At 43.2% G+C, this 20,025-nt stretch overlaps 1 protein-coding gene across 1 annotated transcript in view; it reads left to right on the top strand.

Annotated features, from left to right (window-relative positions):
* The window catches only part of LOC136674798 (neurexin-1a-like), a 353,645-nt gene that overhangs the window by 325,043 nt on the left and 8,577 nt on the right, over nt 1–20,025 (top strand). The window contains 1 exon segment of the mRNA XM_066651019.1: nt 9,779–9,857. Coding sequence (XP_066507116.1) covers nt 9,779–9,857 — 79 coding nt within the window.

Raw genomic sequence — 20,025 nt, 5'->3', positions numbered from 1 at the left:
GAGCAGTCCAGCTACTCCTTACATTCATGTGTTATGATTTTCAGTGGTGCATAATTATTTTACATCCCCTAAGAATGCTTCTGTCCAGTGGGGGTGTTGTTTCATTAAATCAGTTTTCTATTTGTGAGGGCATTATACAAACTAAACACTAATATATCTCACCATTTGGGGGTTAGATTTACGTTTACGTTAGGTTTAGGGTTATGTAAAAGCTGTAAAAATGATTGTTCCTGCTGGGTTATCTGATATTCATATTATAATTACAATTTACAAATTGAATCTTAGGAACTGTCTTCTAGTCTTTTTTTTTTTTTTTACAAAATCAACTGTCTTAAGCAACTTCTTGGTTGTTTTAAATGTAGCATGTAACTGAAGGTGGGTTTTTGCACACTATGAAGACCACCCCTGCTGCAGTGGTCAGATATAGCGTTCGAGATGTTTCATTTTAGCCGAGGTGTCTGTTTAATTGTGATATATATTTGGAACTGCTTCAACCTGCTTAGCCTGGAGCTGGCTATAATTAATTCCTTTTGCCACCAGCTTCCATTTATTGTTAGCAACGATGTCCATTCCTGGTTGAGGTGTTCCTTTAATAGCAGGCGGTAGCAGGGTTGACAGACCTTCCCTACAGGTGCATGTGAGAGTCTTCATTTCCCTTTGGGTCTTGGGGCTTGTTAGAGCCTCAGTGTGCATTGACAGTGGACTGGGGGAAGATGTATGGCTCTCACCCACCACACTCCTGTGTTCAGCCTCAGGTTCAGTAACAACTGCTCACTTTTAAATAAAGTCAAGTCCTACGCTTCCTCCAGGGACTCTGCCTTGAATCTTGTAACAACTGCAAACAGTTGTCCTCACTGACCTTCTGCCCACCTGTTTGTTTACAGTCATGAGCTGGTGGAGGATGAGGGGTGGAGCCTTTCCTAGTATTAACTACAACAACCTAGGAATAAGCATCTAGTATTTGGCAATTCACTACCTGTTAATTACTATGTAATTGAGTAGTAACAAAGGTGGCTTGTTATTGTCCAGAACACACATTGATTTTCTGCTCAACTGGAAAATGATTCAATATTAAGCCTTATCAAGTTAGAAGGATTATTAATGCTAATTACTGCTTAATAAAATAGTAATAACCACAAATGTTATCATTGGGACACTTAATACATGGTGCAAGGGTTATTAGAAATAGTTTGATAGAGCTTAATAAATGTATTACGAATGTGCAATAACATTCCTGTGGATTGAAATGTTACCAAATGTAGGCTCTCCACCTTTCCAGATTCTGGATATTCCTCCTGGAATTCTTCTTATTGGTCAGTTGTTTTTCTGGAGATGATCCTTAAGGGTCTTATCGAAGATCAATGCAACCCTGCAAGGATTGAAGCTGTATGTAGTGAGTTATTATGCCTTTCTAGCAGCAAATCTTCAGCCTTGTTTACATTGGAGAATGCATGGATAAGTCCAACCATGGCATCTGGACGTAGCCCAGAAGAGCCAAAGGCCATGGACAGCTTTACAAACAACCCTCCACTCCACCCCCCCACCTCTGTTCATGCAACTGCTAGCAGGCACTCATGCTCCAGCCTTCGCTTATTTTTTTTCCTCGAGCCTTAAATCGAGCCTGACACTGTTTACGCAGCGACTTAAGCCAGACGTTGAAACACAAATCCCCGCAAAATAAACATGCTGCCTTTCGCGGGGAAAAGTGTTAGCGTGTTAGCAGCGATGCAAAGAGAGGGAGGGAGGGAACAAGGCCCAGAACCTTCAGATGCCTCCGACGTCCTCCTGACTTTCAGCTTTATTTCCACAGAGCTGTGCAGCATGCCAGCGAGCATTCATCACATTAGACTGGGGAGTAAACAACAGACAGAGGGGTTGTGTGTGTGTGTGTGTGTGTGTGTGTGTGTGTGTGTATGTGTGTGTGGAGGTAGGTGAAAAGCACTCCCCTCCTCCGGGACACTCCGACAGGTCACTGCTCACAAGCAGGAGCTCCCAGAATGCCACCTCCATCAAGCTCTACAGGGGAGTTGGAGGGATTGGGGGGTGGCGGGGGGATGGACAGAACAATCCCCTGCAGTTTCTGACATTACAGTGTTACCCAGCAACTGCCTGAAGCATGGGACTGTACTTCATCCATTCATCTTGTGTAATGGGTTCATCCTGATCAGGGTCTTGGTGAGTCCAGAGCCTACCCAGTGTCATTGGTCACAAGGCAGGCACACAGCCTGGGCAGGGTTCCAGTCCATCAACACTTGTGGATGTAGTCCCACTGCCAATCCACCTACCAATATGTGAGCTCCTCTGAATCAATTGTCATCTGAAGTATAACCAAGGGAAGGGGCTTATACTGTACTTTGAGTGATCGCTTCCTGCCACACTACAAAATCACAGAGGGTGCCTCTCCAGACATGAAACATGGTCCTATTAAGGGTCGTGATGATCAATCTCGGCCCGATCGAAGAGCATGGTGACAGGGTTGTTAGCGGCGATGATGGCTGGCCCTGAACCTGGAAGTTCAACATGTTGAAATCACGCCCTCAGCAGCTCAATCAGAATCAAGGTTAACATCATTCAGCTCTCGGGCATTCAAACTTTTATTTTCAATTTGTCAGGCCTGGCATTCAAAGATTTATTGTGGCAGAACCTGGTGCCCATGCCCTTTAGCACAGATGGCTTTTAGGAATCGATTTTCTCCCAGCAATTAGTCATTTTAAGGGCTACACCGTTATCCTTTTACTACCGTGTGGCCACCCTGGGGTGACGGCAAAGCGTTCCCGCTCTCAAAGCAGAACCTTGAGCTCGTTCCCTTGAGCCTTCCTCTTTCATAGAAATGATTTACCTTGAAATGGGAGCGATCCGGAGTTGCGGCGACCTTGCGACTCTGCTAAATACATCAAAATACGGTGCTAATTCAGCATCGCCACACTGAACTTTGAATCTCGGAATGCGTGATGCATTGCATCTATTTGGGCTCGGAGTGGAGGCAGATTAATGAGCGCTATCGGCCCGGTCTGCCAGCTCAACCCCGGTTCTTTAAGACGTCTCAGATTAATGAGGCCGGACCTGCTCCAGGCCCCGCTTCACAACTCCACATAATGTCTGCTAAAATGCTAACTTTGCTTTCATTCTGTGACCAAACTTGGCCAGTTCTAAGCTTTCTGGAGGCTTTCAGAGACTGGAGCAGGAAAGTGTTGATTAGGCCTGAGGTGTCTGGTCATTTTGCTTCATCGTTTCAGTGTAATAACATCCTCATAAATGTGTAATAACCTTATTCAGGTTCAGAGTCGGTAAGTAGTCAGATTTACAGTCCTGCTTTGTGTTGATACTCTAATAACTATGTAATTACACATGTAAAAAAAACTTTAATTGTATGTGCAAGACCTGAAGCTAATAAACTTATTACATATATAATAGTAACTATATCATAGTAATTACACTGTCTTTACATTACAATTAATGTGTAACTACACTGTTATTACAGACTATTTATATTAGAACCCCATTTTTGTCTTTAAATGTAAATAAAGACAAGCACAGGACCAAATTGTGAGGCAATGTAAATAAATCAATCGTTCCTAACATATCTCCTTCTCTGCTTGTGAACCGTTCGAGTTGCTGAGCGTGTTTTAATGGACGTACATGCTAGACATAATCAGTAGTAAATTTCCACATGCATTTAGAGGGTCCTCCACTCTAGCATGCTTTATCTGAACCTGTAGCATCAGCTCATCACATACGTGGAGATATTGCATGTATAGAGCAACCCAGATGTTACCGAACATCTTCAGGTCAAGGTCGCCCCCTCCATCCATCTATGCTCAGCAGCGCAAGGATGTTTACGTTGTGGTTATTCGTGGATTATAACTCAGGCCCACGCTTATGAAATATGGATGAGGCTGTAGGGTCAGCGTGTTTGATGAGCGAGGTCAAAGACAATGATTCGGGTCATACCGAGCTGTCAGGGAACATCATTAAGATGGAGGACTCGTGCAGGGTCCGGTAAGACTTCAGTGAATGTGTCCAGGCTTGAATAAGACATTTATTTTGTAAAATAAAATGCAAATTTCTTAAAAAAACAAGTATACAGTGGACATACACTGTTATATATCAGTGTGTCCTGACAGAATCATTTAATTTGGCAAGAGGCATGGCAGGAGCTCAGATGTATAGTGTAAGAGCACTGGGAATGTTTAACCTATATGTATCACTCTGCTTTACAGGAGTGTTCTATTCATCAATATCACACAAAGGAATTTTAAATGGGGCCAGCGACCTTGGGCATTGGGTGGGTTCAAATACTAGATGAATACTCCTCAGTTCACTTGTGGCGCCTTTTGACTAAATCCACTCAAACTCACCGTTTTGAACCTACAGTGCTACAGAAACAGTGCTGTTGTCTGTTAGCAACAGTGTTACACAAACACATCAGGTTTAGGGATAGGTTTAGGGTTAGGTGTGTTTTTAACCTTTTGGAGTTTATAGTTAAGTTCAGTGTTATAGGTTCAAGGTTAGGGTAAAGCTGATTTTTCACTTTGGGTTGCCAGAAATACAAATAAACATCCAGGCCTTTGTACAAACTCTGGAAATGGTCTTTGAGTCAAATAGTATGCAGTCATCTTGAGAGCAGCCTGGATGTAGACCGACACAAATTAGCAAGTGTGCAGGCGACAGTCCAGCTGTGGGACTGTTTGTGTTGGTGGAGCTGAATAATGCCTGCAGGCGAATCACTTCGAGTCTTCTGGTGCTTTTCCACTGCATGGTACATACTCTACTATGTGTTTTTGGTCGTCCATTGGGTACGTTTGGTACCTGGAAGCATGTAATTTTCAAATACACATTGAGCAAACATCGCTTGATGTTTCTGCCATCTCTGTTGTTATTTCCAAAACCTGCTGTCCCTGCTAGAGATGTTCTTTTGATACATCACCAGCTACATTTTAGTGTGGAGTTGTGGTAGCGGAAACTGAACCAGAGATCAGGTACCAAACAGAGTGTAGAGTCAAGTAAAGTTGAGTAGAGCAGGATTATTGAATTATAACAACACTTCTTCTCAATTTACGTAAACAAGCCATGACTGTTTACATCTGAGCTTAAGAAATATGCAGCATGATACAGTGCATCCAACAATAAAAGCAGCCCAGAGCTTCTTTTATGCAGGTATAGGAAACATGATGAACACAGAGGACATCATAGCAAAGATATTGAAAGCACTAGTTGCTTGCTAGCAGTTCAGCATACAGGTATGGCATTATTATATTTGGTGCATAGAGATCAAAGGGTGTCCTAGGGAGCAATAGGGATCAATAATTGGACTGGGTTATTTAAGATATCTGAAAGGATTCTGAACACTATGCCCTCTGTAGAAAGAGGCTACAGATGTTTACTCCAGTGCACATACTAAGCTAATAACCATTTCATTCTCTGGATCTGAAGAGCATGGAATGCAGCCTGTGGTATGAGCCACCACACCCTTCCTTCTTTCAAAGAGGACAAAGCCAAAGAGAGATAAAAAAGGAAGGGAATAATGGAAGGGAGAGATGGAGGGAGGGGTAGGGAGAGGGGATACGGTGGAGAAGAGAGGTATCGATCCAGCACCTCAGTCTTTGGGCACAGTGCAGCGGGATCTCCCGCCAGGAAAAACAAATCACATCGGCAACGTGATGGATGTGGCGCTCCAGGATCCGCCGGCTCTGCCATCTGGACGAGCGACACTGTAGATCAGCCTCGTGCTCAGCAAATTAAATTTACATCCACTGTGGCCTCCTCCTCCTCCTCCTCCTCCTCCTCCAGCGGAGAGCCACACAGAGACCCTCCACACACACACAAGCCCCACCCCCCCTCCTCCAACACCACAGCTCATCACGTGCTCTCCATGTCTCTTGACTGGAGTAGAAGTCTTTTGGTGCGTAATTGGCAGTTTGAAATGAACAGCTTTAAACCAGCTTTTCTGTCTGTGAAAGGAGCCTGTTTGCATTTGCTCATGTTTGTGATGTCACAAAACGCACAAGTTCAACCCAGCGAGCCAGGCTTCATACGGAGAGGCTTGAGAAAGCCGGGTCCAATATTTCTACTGATCAGTATGAAGTCCTTGACATATAAACAGTTCTGACTGGACAGGCAGGAGAATTGGGGGCAGGGAGAGTGAAAGAACAGTGGCAACTTCTCCCTCAACATCCACAGCTGAAGTGCCCTCAACATGAACATATGGCATTGGCACAGGTGTACTCCGTGTCTTATAAAAACTGGTATGGACAACTGCACTCCACACCAGGATGGCCATTTTGTTGTGGTTGTTGTTTACCTGCCTTGCCACCAGAGGTCACCTTTACTAATATATTATTGTTGCACTGGTCAGGCCAGGATGCGTGAGCTCAGGTGGCTAGATGGGTGAACTACGGTAACAGACAGGCTCTCTTGTGAATGTGTGTAGGGCACCTTTAATGTTCCATAACTGTTTTGGTTTATTTACAATTGTGTCAGTGTTTAAATAACAACATACGTTCGAACTGTGATGTTTCGACTTTCTGTCCCTAAAGAAAGTGGCCCGTTAGCGCTCGCCTCCACAAAGTGCTACAGTCTAAAGGACCTAAACAGTCATTTGCCTTGTTAGCTTCTGCCATTGGCCTCCTGGGGGCTCCTAGCTCTATTTCTAGCACTTTAAGGCTATTCTCTTAGCACAGCCAATTATGAGTCTGGAAGGTGAACCAGAATAAAGCTCTGCTTCATGCCCCTGGGCAGCACTACCTCAGTAACTTTACCCTTGGACATTCCCTACCCCTCGGCCAAGGATAGCAGAATTGGGTTATCATTTACCCTGATGAGCGAGGCCGATTGTAAGTGCGTGACAAATTCACCGCCATTAAATGAGCACCTACAGCGTCACGCTGGGTGGTTATGCCAGCGCTCCCTAATGTACACAGTCTGTGTTAATTCAACAGCCCTTTGATTGAAGAGGATTTGTGGAGACTAGCCTTTTCGTTTGATTAATTCCCACTCAAAACCCCTCATTAGGCTCAGGAGATCTAGGAATATGTAACAAATATGCAAGACCTGGCAACCTACCAAAAGTGTCCCCCATCAGAGGAACAGGACTTAAATTGAACGCTCACTTGTTCAGTGCATGTATACATTAATCAGGGGATATGGAGCCTACCAACACACACACAGTGAAACAAGACCACCCAGTCTGTTTTTGTGAGGCCTGTCTAATTGGAAAACATGAGCTGTTCTAATTGTTCTGCTGGTTCAGACACTTCAAAGATACCCACCTCCTCTTCCGAGTTCCTCCAATCACAGCACTGGAAGACAAGGGTTGTGTACTACACACCAATACCATAAATTATACTCATTTTAATAATACGTTTGGCAGCCTAGTGCACAAAATATTAACATATAACACTGTTTTCTACTAACTGGGTGTTACTATGGTAACACACTTCATACCAAACTTTGAAACTCATCTCCCTCCACACCGCGTAGTTCAAGGTTTAGGTCTTTGAATAGCGGTTTTTGCACTAACTGTATATTGGGATGAGAAAAAGAAAGTGCAACCAACAACTGCAATCTATGACTGATCCTTTGGGGTGGTGTGAACTGAAAGCAGCTCTCATGAGAGGATTCTACATAGTGGCCATGTAGTGTGGTCTCTGACTTATGCACAGTAGTGCAGACTAATAAGGACAATGCAGTTTGAGAAATAAATTGCTGCCTGGCTGCTTAGTTCCTCAGGTACTATTACAGGGCAGCAGTCTTTCCTGCTTAAACTCATTTGTAGTGGAGCAGTGTCTTCACGTCCGCCCGTCTACATTACACAGACCCTAGGCATTAGGTTAATTGGCGCTACCACAGTTCCAATTGGTCACTGATGGATCTTTTGAATGTGGATTACGCCACACTGGATAATTGAAGAACCTTTGACCCAAAGGAGGAGGAAAGGCATCATTAGCCGACAGCTGGTGCTTCAAGGTTCTTATGGAAGATCTCTGCTCTACTGTAATGAGTCTTTATGGAGTCCAGTGTGGTTCTGGGTTATTCAGGCTGTTGTATGAGCTGACACTATGAGTTATTTGACCTGACATTGTTCTACAATAACATCGTGTGGAATGCGCTTGCAAAACTAGAGGGTTATCCTAGAAATAGAAAAGCTAATCATGGAGGACCACTCACCGGAGTTCTGTCCAACATTTCTTGCAAGTTAATGGTTTAATAGATTGCAAGGAACCCCCTCCCTTAAGAGCAAGGCTGCCCAGTCCCTCGCATTCAGGTTCTGCAGCTTGCGACTCACTCCCTCGCTTAAGGGCAAGGCCTCCCTGTTACTCCGGATCAGACTTTCTCCTCTCTAGGGGAGTCTAGAGTTTCAGGGTTTGAGTTCTTTGGGGACCAGGGCACCGGATCTGTGCTACCAGAGGGAAAGAGAGAAGCAGAAAATGCAACCAACTCCTTAGACTGAACTTTTAGAGGTGTGGGATAATAGACCCGTAGATTTCTGAAAATATGTCTTGGGGGAAAATAATGGAAATGCTTGGGAACACTTGTTCTTTTATTGGGAATGACATCCTGTGAGTGCATGGTCCACACTGCAGCTCCTTAATCTCACAGAGGAATTCCCAGAACTGAGCACACAGCTCCAAAAAAGAACAAGATTACCACTTCATAAAAGATGAGTTAACACTTTGTGATCCACTGATTGATTCACACCTATCAACGCCGCAGTGTTACATTAGCACCTTGAGTGTCGGCGACTAATGTAGCAGCACCACGCTCAGAGGAGACCACTCTAACACTGAAGCTGATAATTTAACCAGCCAATTCTCAATGTGACCTCAAACATCATCTACAGTTCCTCAAAACCAGCAGTGAATCAAGCGTAGAATTTTCAGAAAAATCTCAAATCTGATAAAAGCTGTAAAGGATTAGAATCACTTTATTGGCCATTGTGTGTGAACAATCCGTGCAGTGAAACACACTTTTACAAAGACACTGGTGTACACTAGGGGGCAGTGAGCACACATGCCTGGAGTGGTGGGCACCCAGGGAGCAGTTGGAGGTTAGGTGCCTTGTTGAGGGGCACTTCAGCCATGATCTGCTGGCTATAGGGAGCAAACCGGCAACCTTCCAGTTACAAGCCCAGTTCCCTTACCACCAGGCCATGGCTGCACCATTAATGCCTCTAAAACTCACTAACTGTTATGAGCCAATGTTTTTTTATACCAGAATTTGAGATGAATATTTTTTTGAAATTCATGTTTGCCATAAAGGAAAGAAGTTTTAAGACAATGGGAATGCATATTTCTTATTAGATGCTATTTAACATCAGCCTGATTCATACATATTGTACTGAAAGATCAGAGGATTTGCACAATGTGTAGTAAATATAGTCCACCATTTGTGAATGTACATGTCAGTTTCTGGTGACATACAAAAAAAAAACAAAAAAAAACAGTGAAACAGCAGTCTTAACTCTGCCCTAATTCTAATCCAAATCCTAACCATAACACGAACCCTAAAGCCCACCATAACCCAACCATACACTACTTCTGTAGCACTTCTTTAGGTTAATAACAGAGCCCCCAGTAGATGAAAACTCGCATACTGATCGTAAACTAACTACAAAGCTTATAAGAACATGGCGTCTTCACTGGTAATGTTGGACAGTAAATAAAGTAGTTGTGTTTGTTGTAAACACCATCACAGTGGCTGAATCACGTTTTAAAGGTTGAAATGTGATAGTGTTATCTGTCGTTTATGAACTCCACCTCTTTCTCTTTCCTCTCTCCAGACGACAGATGACCAGATCATTACATCTGCCGAGTGTCCAAGTGACGACGAGGACATCGACCTGTGTGAGCCAAGCTCAGGTGGGTTAGGTTAGTCATCTTTTTTTTCTTCCTCCTTCTCTGGTCGTGTCAGTGTGTCTGTGTCTCGCCGTTCGGTCGGCTGTATGTCCACTGTCCTGCGACTGTTGTTGTTGTTGTTGTTGTCCTAATTAGCATAAAAGAGTGTTGTGCCTTTGTTCATTGTACAAATACACAAAGCTCCCTTGCTCCTGCAAAGGTAAGGAAGTATAGAGTGCACTAATGCTGATGTGGCTTAAAAATGACTGAGTTGTTGAAAGTGAGATGCTAATAAATACAACGTTAATTAAAAGGCTACTACAGAATTCAGATTTGGGTTTTACAGGTCTGCCTCCATTCACAGACATGATCCAGCTCTTATATGAGCAGCAGTAACCCCAAAGATGGTCCCCAACCTACACAAACTCTCCTATAAGGCCTTTTACTCTTACGCTCTTGTGATATCTGTGATGTGGAGAGTCAAGACTCTTGTGAATCCAGATAGCGAGTCAGTCAGGAAAAGGCAACGCGAGGCCGCCGGAACGATTCCTCCATCGCTCTGCACTCCACTGGAGCTACGTGACACGCAGTAGATCCCCGTTCTCATTAATTAAGCTCAGCAGTGGCCAGGGGAGCTGGAATTGTGTTGTCTTGTGCTCCACTCTGTTTACGGGCGCTGATTACACATGACACGCTCCTAGTGCGCCGACGACGTCGAGTGCCTCCTCCAAGGAAAACAAACACGGTTGTTTTCCCTTTTTTATCTGGAGCGCCGAGTTGTTTGGGCTTCCTGCGGCGCACAGAGAACAACACAATATCCTAATTAAGAGGAAGGGCAATTGTACCTAGACAATCGTACCCAGGGAGGAGTAAGTGTTTTGACCTGGAAATGATTTTGTGCAGAAAACAGCTCATTTTTCACATGCCTGGTTTTAATTAAAGCATGTAGTGTGTGTATGTGTTAGACTCTTTTTCCCCCGTAACGAAAGCAGATGCCAAGGTTGATCTGTGATACATCCTCCGTTACTTGTGTTGTTTTTTTTTTTGTAATATCTGAACATAAATTTCAGGGCAGAGAGAGCAAAGCAATCGAAAAAGGAATAAACTGTTTCCATTTGTGGTCTCAGTAAAACCAGAAAACTGTCATTCCTCTAGGAGTAAGGGCAATTTCCTCAGAAGTGAGAGAAGCCGTTGTGCAATCGTTCGAGATGATTGTTGGGTGTTGGGATGGAAGCAACCGAAATGATAATCAGTTTATGCAGTAAGCAGTTTGATTTTTAATGTTTGGAAGATAAGCTGCGGCATATGTGCGTGTTACTGTTGCTGTCCAAGGACAAGGTTGGATGACATGCAGAGACAGTATATCAGTATCAGTGGGTTAGGCGGCTGATATCAGCAAATATTCAGGATTTGATATTGAAGAGTCTGATACAGTAACTAACCTGTCCTGAAATATCACACAGTAGGTGTATTTTATGATGTGCGGTAGTAGAATGTTTGGGTGGTTTGAACATGGCTGACTGTGAAGAATGAATTGAATTTCAGAAGTATAGAAACGGAAATGCACAGAATTTGAAAGAAAAGCAAGGGTACACACTCTTTCAAGGTTAATGCAGGAAATGTGTGTAAGGCTGCGGTGTGATGTACAAGCACGCACCTAAATAGTATATATATAGGTAGGTTTTTATAGTTTCTTTTTTAAGTAAATGTTCTTATTTGTTACATATCCCAGCATGCTTTGTTTTTTCTGAACATATGTCACACCATGACCTTTGAAAGACAAAAGGGTGCTATTTGTTTGCAGAAGGCCTTGATCTTCAGTGCTGGTGAAAAGTTCCAGCACTAAAACCATGTGAGGGCCTTGGTTCAGTTAAACAAATTTTAATAAATATTTCATGGCTTTGCAATGATGTCTTATTGAAGGGTTTGGCAGTTTCATCACTGTAGAATGTATAATATAGTTATTATATTAACGTACTTTGAAAATGTTTATGTATTTGTAGTTAATAATGTATAGAATTAATGCAAAATATCTACCAAACATCAACAAACCAACATGGGGAAACTCTCTTGAATTCAACATAAGTACTTTCTTATTTTTAGTACAAATCTTAATTTCAACTTTAGTTTTTTAAGGAATAAAAGACTTTCAAAAGGTTTGAAAGTTTCAATGTCAGTTTTTCATAACATGGAAAAATCTATAGACATAGTTCTAATTTGCTAGACCCCCTGCGGGATTCTAATGGCATGTTAGCACTAAATCCATTTAGCACTGTTCTTCCTGTTCTAGGTTAATGGTAGAAAGTCCGTTTGACACAGCAGTTGACCAGCACTTTTCCAATGCCCTATTACAGTGTAGTATCTGGATTGGCTTTAATCTTGAAATCCGACAAATGGCCTGTTGTGAAATTTTATTCTCAATCATATACCTTTAGTAAACCTGACCCTTGTGTGGTATTCCATGTCGAACAGTACATACACCTGAACATACAAAAAACAATCAGCTCAGGATGTGGTCCTAATCTCCACTCTCTGACCGCAGACCACCTGAAGGGAAGTCCCTTGCGAGAAACGGATTACAATCAAGGCCTTTGTGGCTGGAAAGTGGAATGAACAATTAAATCCAAAGACTTTCCGCCTCTTGCGCTGCCTATCGATCGGGGCATAAGCAATAAGCCCCTGCACCAAATGAATGTCCGCCCCACCGTAATCCAACATCTGTCTATCTGTAGCCAACATGTGTCTAGGGTGCAGACTGAGAAGATAAGGAGGTGTAGCTGTCCCTTGTCTCTGAGCCTGACAGATGGGGATCTACTTTCTGGAAGAAATGCTCCAAAGCTACAGATCTTTTCCCCTGGTGCAGCAGATGAGCTTGTTTACTGCTGAGAGGAAGGTGGGGAGTGTTGCAGCTTGTTTGTTGCACAAGGTCGAAGGAGGGCAATGTGGCTTGCTTAGATTCAATTTTTCCTGAAAGAAAAAGTGCAGGAACACTTGCACAGGGCTGTCTTGGTGATTTGACACCAGCTGCTGTGGGTTTGTGGGGGTCACAGGTGTCTAACTGTGAATACTGATCAATATCTACATTTGGTGCCACTTGAACGGCTGGCAGAGCAGCGGATAGCTTTTTTTCTAATAGCTCGCTTCATGTGTGAATGACTGGGTCCCTTGCCTCTGAAAAGGTATCTCAGGTTTTCCTATAGACTTACCATCACATGCCTGGCTGAAGGAGAACATCTCTCTTTGTGCCGGAGTGAAAAAAAAAAAACCCTGACCTTTCCTGGAATTCTCAGTTGTCCCTAAGTCCCGGAGAATTGTCCAAAATTGCCCAGGCATCCTGTGGGATTCCGATCAAGCTGAGCCTCCACTTCTTAGAAGCTCCATAGTGCTCAAATTGTCCCTTCAATAAATACCTTGTTCCACCCCAAAATTGCAGGGTCCCCAGCCACCTGCAAGATAAAGCAGGTTATGTGCCCTATTCATGGGCAGGTAGACACATACCCCCAGCTGTGTTTGGTACAAAGCGGCGGTAAGATGTCACGAAGGCTTGCTTGGCCTGCAAGGTCAGTCCGGCTGGCTGTAGATCATACGAGTCCTCCAGTGGCAGCGCTATCAGGGATCGAGTGATATCGATCCTCAGCCTTATTTGTCGCCCCACTTTATTTCTTTTACTGCCGGAACAGCGCGGCCTCTGGAGGCGGAGCGGGCTGGAGCTAATCTTCCAGCAGGACCCAGATTAGATCACACTGCAGCAAAACTGAAGCTTTCAGCTGGTGAAACCCCAGAACAGAAAATGCAAGCTTTGCCTTGTCAATGCGTTTAAGGATTGGAACAGGGGGCTAGATGTGATATAGATACGTTTTAAATCCCAGGTCACAGATATTGAAATAGACAGCAATATATTGGGATGTCCTGGAAAGATTAATGTTCCACGGTTGCAGGAGCTCCACTGCGGGACAACAGACACACAAGACTTGTCAAGTACTATGCCTGATTTCTATGATTAAAGTTTTTTGTGTTGTCCAGATCTAATATCAAACACATCCTTTTGGATTGGGTTTTAATACGTAGTGTTAATGAATCCCAGGACTATTACAGAGGTGCGTTGGATGAGTAAGCTCAGCACTGAAGAGAAAAAAAGAAATAGCAGCATGAGTAAATTGGGTGGTGTGTATACTTTTAACTGCTTGGCATGAAACACTCTTCTAATTTCCAACAGCATTATCCACCTCCATAAACGCAGAAGGCATTCTTTGCTAACTTGTACTTTTACTTTTTACCATCTGCTTATGTACAAGCAGCAGAAAGGGCAGTTACACAATCGCTCTACCATTACCCACCGAGAATGATGGAACAGTAAAGGCAAAGGCAAACTTTCAGGGCTTAGACCACCTGTCCTCAATGGGTCGTCCAACCTTCCACCCCATCCAGCTCTGTCCAGCCAGTTGGTCAATCGTTGAGATGGAATGAAGGATGGGAAACTGGATTCAAAGTGCAGATTTGATGACCTCTTCTCCAGACCTTAAGCAAATCTTAAGACTCATACTTATAAACGAACAGGGAGCAAGGCCTGGTCTATTCAGAATGAAGCCTTCAAGGCAAGTTTAGCCAAACTTAATTTTAAAGCTTAGTCTGAGCTCATTACATGGCAGGCCATAGGTTTTTTTTGAAAGTCACGTTTTAAGGTGTAAAAGAGTAGAGCAGATGGCATCAGATTCTTGTTTGGTTCTCATAGATCTTCCCTCAGAAACCTTAGCCAGAATTTGCTTTAATTCGGCCACACAAAACAAACAGGAGCCAGGATCATTTGTCCACTCCAGCTCGAGCTGAAAGGAAGAGTTCAACGAACCGTGAAATGCGTGTTATATCCTGAACTGGGGACCACAGTGGAATAATAGTAATAAAACACTGCGCATTAACTTTCAGCAAGGGCTTTGTTTTTTAAACAGGAGGGGCCAAGTGTTCCCAAACAACCTGGGCCACACTGAAGGAGGCTTACTTCTACGTCTAAGGGCTCCAGGAAATTGCTTGCAGACGATTTTGGAAGGCTACTATTTTATTTGTGAGGGAAGCCATTCCACTAGCTTTATTACAGGTAATGGAGTAGCCGGGATTATTGGCCCCTTTTATTTTACACGTGGCGTACGCACAACAGTGTCGTTTCCAGTTTGACAGCAACATCTCGTAATGTCACACTTGACTGATGATTCCTTAATGAGATCTTTTCACAATGAGACGGCAGCAGGGAGGTTAACATCACGCTTAAGCCGGTCCTATTCGGACAAGCTCGTGTAGAGTCAGCAAGTGTCTGCAGTTAGGACTCCCAGCTTTATGGGCCAATAAAAAACACGAGCTTCTATAAACACAGAGGATCGCTCCATCTAGACCTTGCGATTGCGAAACGTGGGCAGAAACAGTAATGAAATCCTTAAGCCACTACTTTTATTCTTCTGTCGGCTCAGCAGCCTTGCTGTGCTGACCTGCTCTCACACATATGAACACACACTGAATAGAGCTCGGTGCATTTCCTGGACACAGTCGGTGCATTGAGGTTTGGCAGCATTTGGGTGAACCTTGGCCAAATTTGATTAGGGTCAATCAGACATAATTGGCTGTGTTTTAAACCTAAGGAAAACATAACCTGTTAAAATGTAAGGTCATTCTGACTTAAAATTAGCATTTGTTATGGTTATGTAATATGCCATAGCACAGCATTGCTATCCCTTGTTGTTCTCAGACTACAGTTCACTGCAAATTATGTCATGCTGCCACTGAGATCTCCACTAATAATGTAAAGGCAGATTCCTTCAGAAATCACACACGCTAGCTGTCGCCAGTATGCCCCAAAATGCTGTGCAATGTAGTTACACCAACTAAGCGGCTGAACAGGGTCATGAATTCATAAAGCATTGTATATGTCATATAAACCTTTAATGAATGTGCTTATGAACATAGAAGCCATTACTGTAAGTAAGTATGCCGTTATTTGCAAAGTTGCCTTCAGGCGAGTTTCTGTGTTAGCTTCCCCAGCACGATTGCTCTGTTAGTCCAGCGCTCAAAGGAAGCTACATCTCAAGGACTAAGAGCTAATTAGCGAGTGGAGCTAAAGCCCCTCCATGTTGGGGCTGGGAGTGATGCTACTGCCCAGGGAGCAGTGACCCGTCCAAGGGCTGATCCACTCCGGAGTGGCAGGGGCTACTGACGTGTTCTGATTACCGCCACATTTTCCACTCTCCTGTTGAAATGCTAATCCACACTTCGTGCTCGCTGAAGTCACGGGGTCACACAGGTGCCCCCAAGCAATCTTACTTAAGTGGGGTGTTAAGCTGTGTCGAATGAAATGTCACACCTGGTACCATTCACAAACAAACCCACACACACACACAGAGAGTCCATTTGTATGCTATATGTCTAGTGTGGCATAGGGGACAGTGAGACTTGCCCTACCACAGTTGCAAATATAAAATATATACAGTGATTAGCCCTAACATTAAAATGGCTTCTTGCTTCTACATGTCAATTTGACCAGCTTCATTGGCCATATATGTGTGCTTTGTATTTCAATAAAATACAGACTGTAGTCTATCTGTTGCTCTGCATACTTAATTAGCCCCCTTTCATTCTGTACTTCAGTGGTCAGGACCCCCACTGGACCACCACAAAACAACAGTGCAGTGACACTGACGTAGTGGTGGTGCATTAGTGTGTGTTGCACTGATATAAGTGGATCAGACACAGCAGTGCTACTAGAGTTTTGGATGCAAACAACCAGGTCTGCTACAGATTGCTTCTTTGTGCTCAGTGATTCCAGGTGGGCTCTGGACCCACCACAGCCATGAACAGGATGAAACAGTTACAGAGGATGAATGAAAGAATGAATGACTGAAACTAGGCTGTCCGGCTCTGAGGTTTGTTTACATTCTTTGTGTTTCAGTTCTTTCAATATTCTCTCGCTTTGTTTCATGAGGGAAAACAGTTGCTTCAGATCTTCCACTTGCTTTAGTTTGTGTGCTCATTCTCATATTAACTGAGCCCTCTCAGAATACACAGACAGAAAAGCTGCTGGAATGTTTTTTAGGTCTCTCTTGATAAATAATGGCCTGCAATGAATGCCAAGAAAAGGACAACAGACCTGATGGACTGCGCATCTTTTCACAGAGAGCGGATTTAACACTGCCAAAGGGAGCAATTGAATGTATCCATATCTGCATGGTCCAGAGACATGATATGAATTTATAACATTGCCTGTTACAGAATGATGTATGGTGCTGATGGAATAGCACAGGGAGCAAGGATACAATAAAATTACTCTTTTAATAGATTTTTTTTTTCATATTGCCTTAATCAAAGCTTGTGTGTTTTTTTAATAAATATATTTTTGTCATTGTTGCCTTTAAAATAATGGTGCAGTTGTGTGAATAAAAAGTGTACTAATTCACAGTAAATATATAACACAGTTATAGACCATGCACTCTGTAGATGAAGTATGAACAGATTTTTACATAAAAAACCAAAAGTCGGTCATTTGACCACTGGGTGTATCTGTAGGTAAAAAATAAAAATCCAAATGTTCTACTTCAGATCAGTACAATAAGCAAGCTTTAAAACTTGCTGGACACATCTGATGTATGGAAAGGTAGTATTCTGCTTCGCATTTAGCAACATGTTCTCAGCACAACATCACTAAGAGCATTTAATGGAGCATTCAGCTTGGATACCTGCTGGCAAATTACCACAGACAACAATGAAGGGAAAGCCTTGCTAATGTTTTCAAATGGATCCCCTGCTTCTCTGCTTTCTGTTCTCCTTTATGCTTTAAGCTTCCACTCTTTCTTTACATTGCATTTACATTTAAATGCTCACACATTTTGTTCTCACCCAATTAAACAACAGCAGCATAAATAGTCCCACCATATAGTAAAGAACGGGGCTTGTTTTAGCTTTGTCAAATCGCTTTGTACAATCCCCGTAGAAATGTCCTCGCCAAGAGAATGGGATGCTCTACCTATTCTAAGGTCTTGCCTAATGGCAAGTGTCAGCTAGAAAGGTTAAGCCCCCCAGCATTGGGCTTTGAAGCAGTGGAATTGTTTTCTCAGGAGTGATGGCGCATCAGTCGATGCATTTGGGTAATCATCAAACAAAAGTACCTAACTTAACTAATGCTGTGGCTGAAGGCTACCTTCACTACAGTGTTTCAGTATCAACTAAAGCTTATATGGAATAGTTAAATTGGTCAAACAGATGTCTACAAACATGGGGCTTTGCAGTGAACATGCTATATATGCCCTATAGTGCACACACTATTACTGCTCTTGAAACAAATCTAGACTATGGCAATAAATAATAGTACTAACATAGACTTGGCCAAATACTAAAATACAAACCTAGTTTAGGGCAAATATCACAGCCCAAATCTAAAGTAGTCCAGGTGTCACCTTACTGGACAAACCTAGATCAGACCAAATTTGACAGTACAAACCTGAAGTAGGCCAAATATATATACAGTACAAATATAGACTAGGTTAAATATCTCACTACAAATTAGACCAACTATCACAATGCAAACCTAATCTTGTCCAAAAGTATTGTGTTGCTCTCTGGAAAACAAAAACATGTATCTCCAAAATAAGTTTAAAGAAGTAGAAAGACATTTCCATTGATTCATTCATCATGACATTTTTATACGATGTGAAGGACAGCTGCTCTGTTCATATGATGTAGTAAACCATTGTTCGCCGGTCAGTCGCAATGGACAGGTGAATCTACTAGACCATTGAAATTGATCAGGATACATCCTGGCTTCATTTATCGTGTTTAAGTTGCAATAGCTGTGTCATTCTCTAGTCACAGTGGTTTGCTATGTTATGTGGCACCTTTCATTTGTTCAGATTTTAAATGGTGATCTCATACATAATAAAGTTGGCGACCACAGTAGTAACCAACATATCCACAAAAATGGAGATTTTTTTTTTACAACAGCCACAATTTTAAAGCCCTACCCAAGACCCTTGGACAGAACCTTTCCTTTGAGACCTCTTGCATAGTGTAGTGAACCTCACTGTGTTTAATGATGGGCTCAATCATTCAAATCGCCCAATGTCGTCCCCATTCTTACCCCCATCAATCCTGCTAACGGTCCACTGGCATGTTGTCCAGTCCTCAGGCAGATATGACCACCCCATTACCTTAGAGCAGACAGAGTGGGCACTCCACCTGCGAGTGAGTGCCTCTCCACATGCTCCATCTCTCCTTGATCCCACTCTCCCCTGGAAATGACCACACAAATGAACCTCTTTTGCAGCTGACAACCAAGGGAAAGATATAGTCTATCAAAGAGTGCCATATATTCAAATCCCTGCTGATGCTCGGGAATCTCTGATCCTGCTCCACTCCCAGTGAGGGGCAGGGATACGAGGAAATGGACTGCTGTGGGGGGAGAGGGAGGGCTGCAGTGAGTGGGACAGATGTTGGGTGAGAGACTGAGGTGAGGCCCACAGATGCTTGTCAGGCATTTCAAAGCAAATTAACCCAGCAGCCCCAGCGCTCCTCGCCTCTAATCCCTCTCTCCGAGGTATCTCAGAATCCTCTGAGGATTAGTGGCCGCAGAAAAGACACCCTCCTCCGAGCCCCTTCTCCTCCTGATTCCCTTAAATGTGGCAGGTGTGTCACCGGCGTCACGCCTGCTGCCGACCCATTACCTCCGCTTTCTGAAGCTTGAACATCTTACAGCTTAAGGTTTTAGAGAGAGGGCCAATGGTATGTGTACTGCATGTTGTTTTGGTCATATTTGATTGGTGCAGGGGTTGGTATAGTGTTGCCATGGTGGTTGCTATAGAGTAGGTGTTTTTGTGTTTAGATTAAAGTTCATGTTAGTAATGCTAACAAAGTTAGCAAAGCACAGTAATATAAAAAACACTGGTGTATTAATGTTAATAACATTCTAATAACACATTAATAAGGAATGCCTGGATCTGATTCTAACCACGTGCAATCTGTATGACAGTGATGTGCTGCGTGCCACAAATGCACAGATGCTGCAACAGCTTTGGACAGTCTGCTTTCGTTGGCGGGCACATTTGGTCATTTGGAGTGCAAGGAAAACATGAGATTCAGTTTTATCCCAAGCAAGCTAAAACACACACACACACACACACAGACTCTACCCTACCACCCCCACAAACCTCCTAGTATTCTC

The sequence above is a fragment of the Hoplias malabaricus genome, chromosome 2, assembly GCF_029633855.1.
Source record: "Hoplias malabaricus isolate fHopMal1 chromosome 2, fHopMal1.hap1, whole genome shotgun sequence".
Classification (NCBI taxonomy): domain Eukaryota; kingdom Metazoa; phylum Chordata; class Actinopteri; order Characiformes; family Erythrinidae; genus Hoplias; species Hoplias malabaricus.
This window is presented reverse-complemented; position numbering and strand designations above follow the sequence as displayed.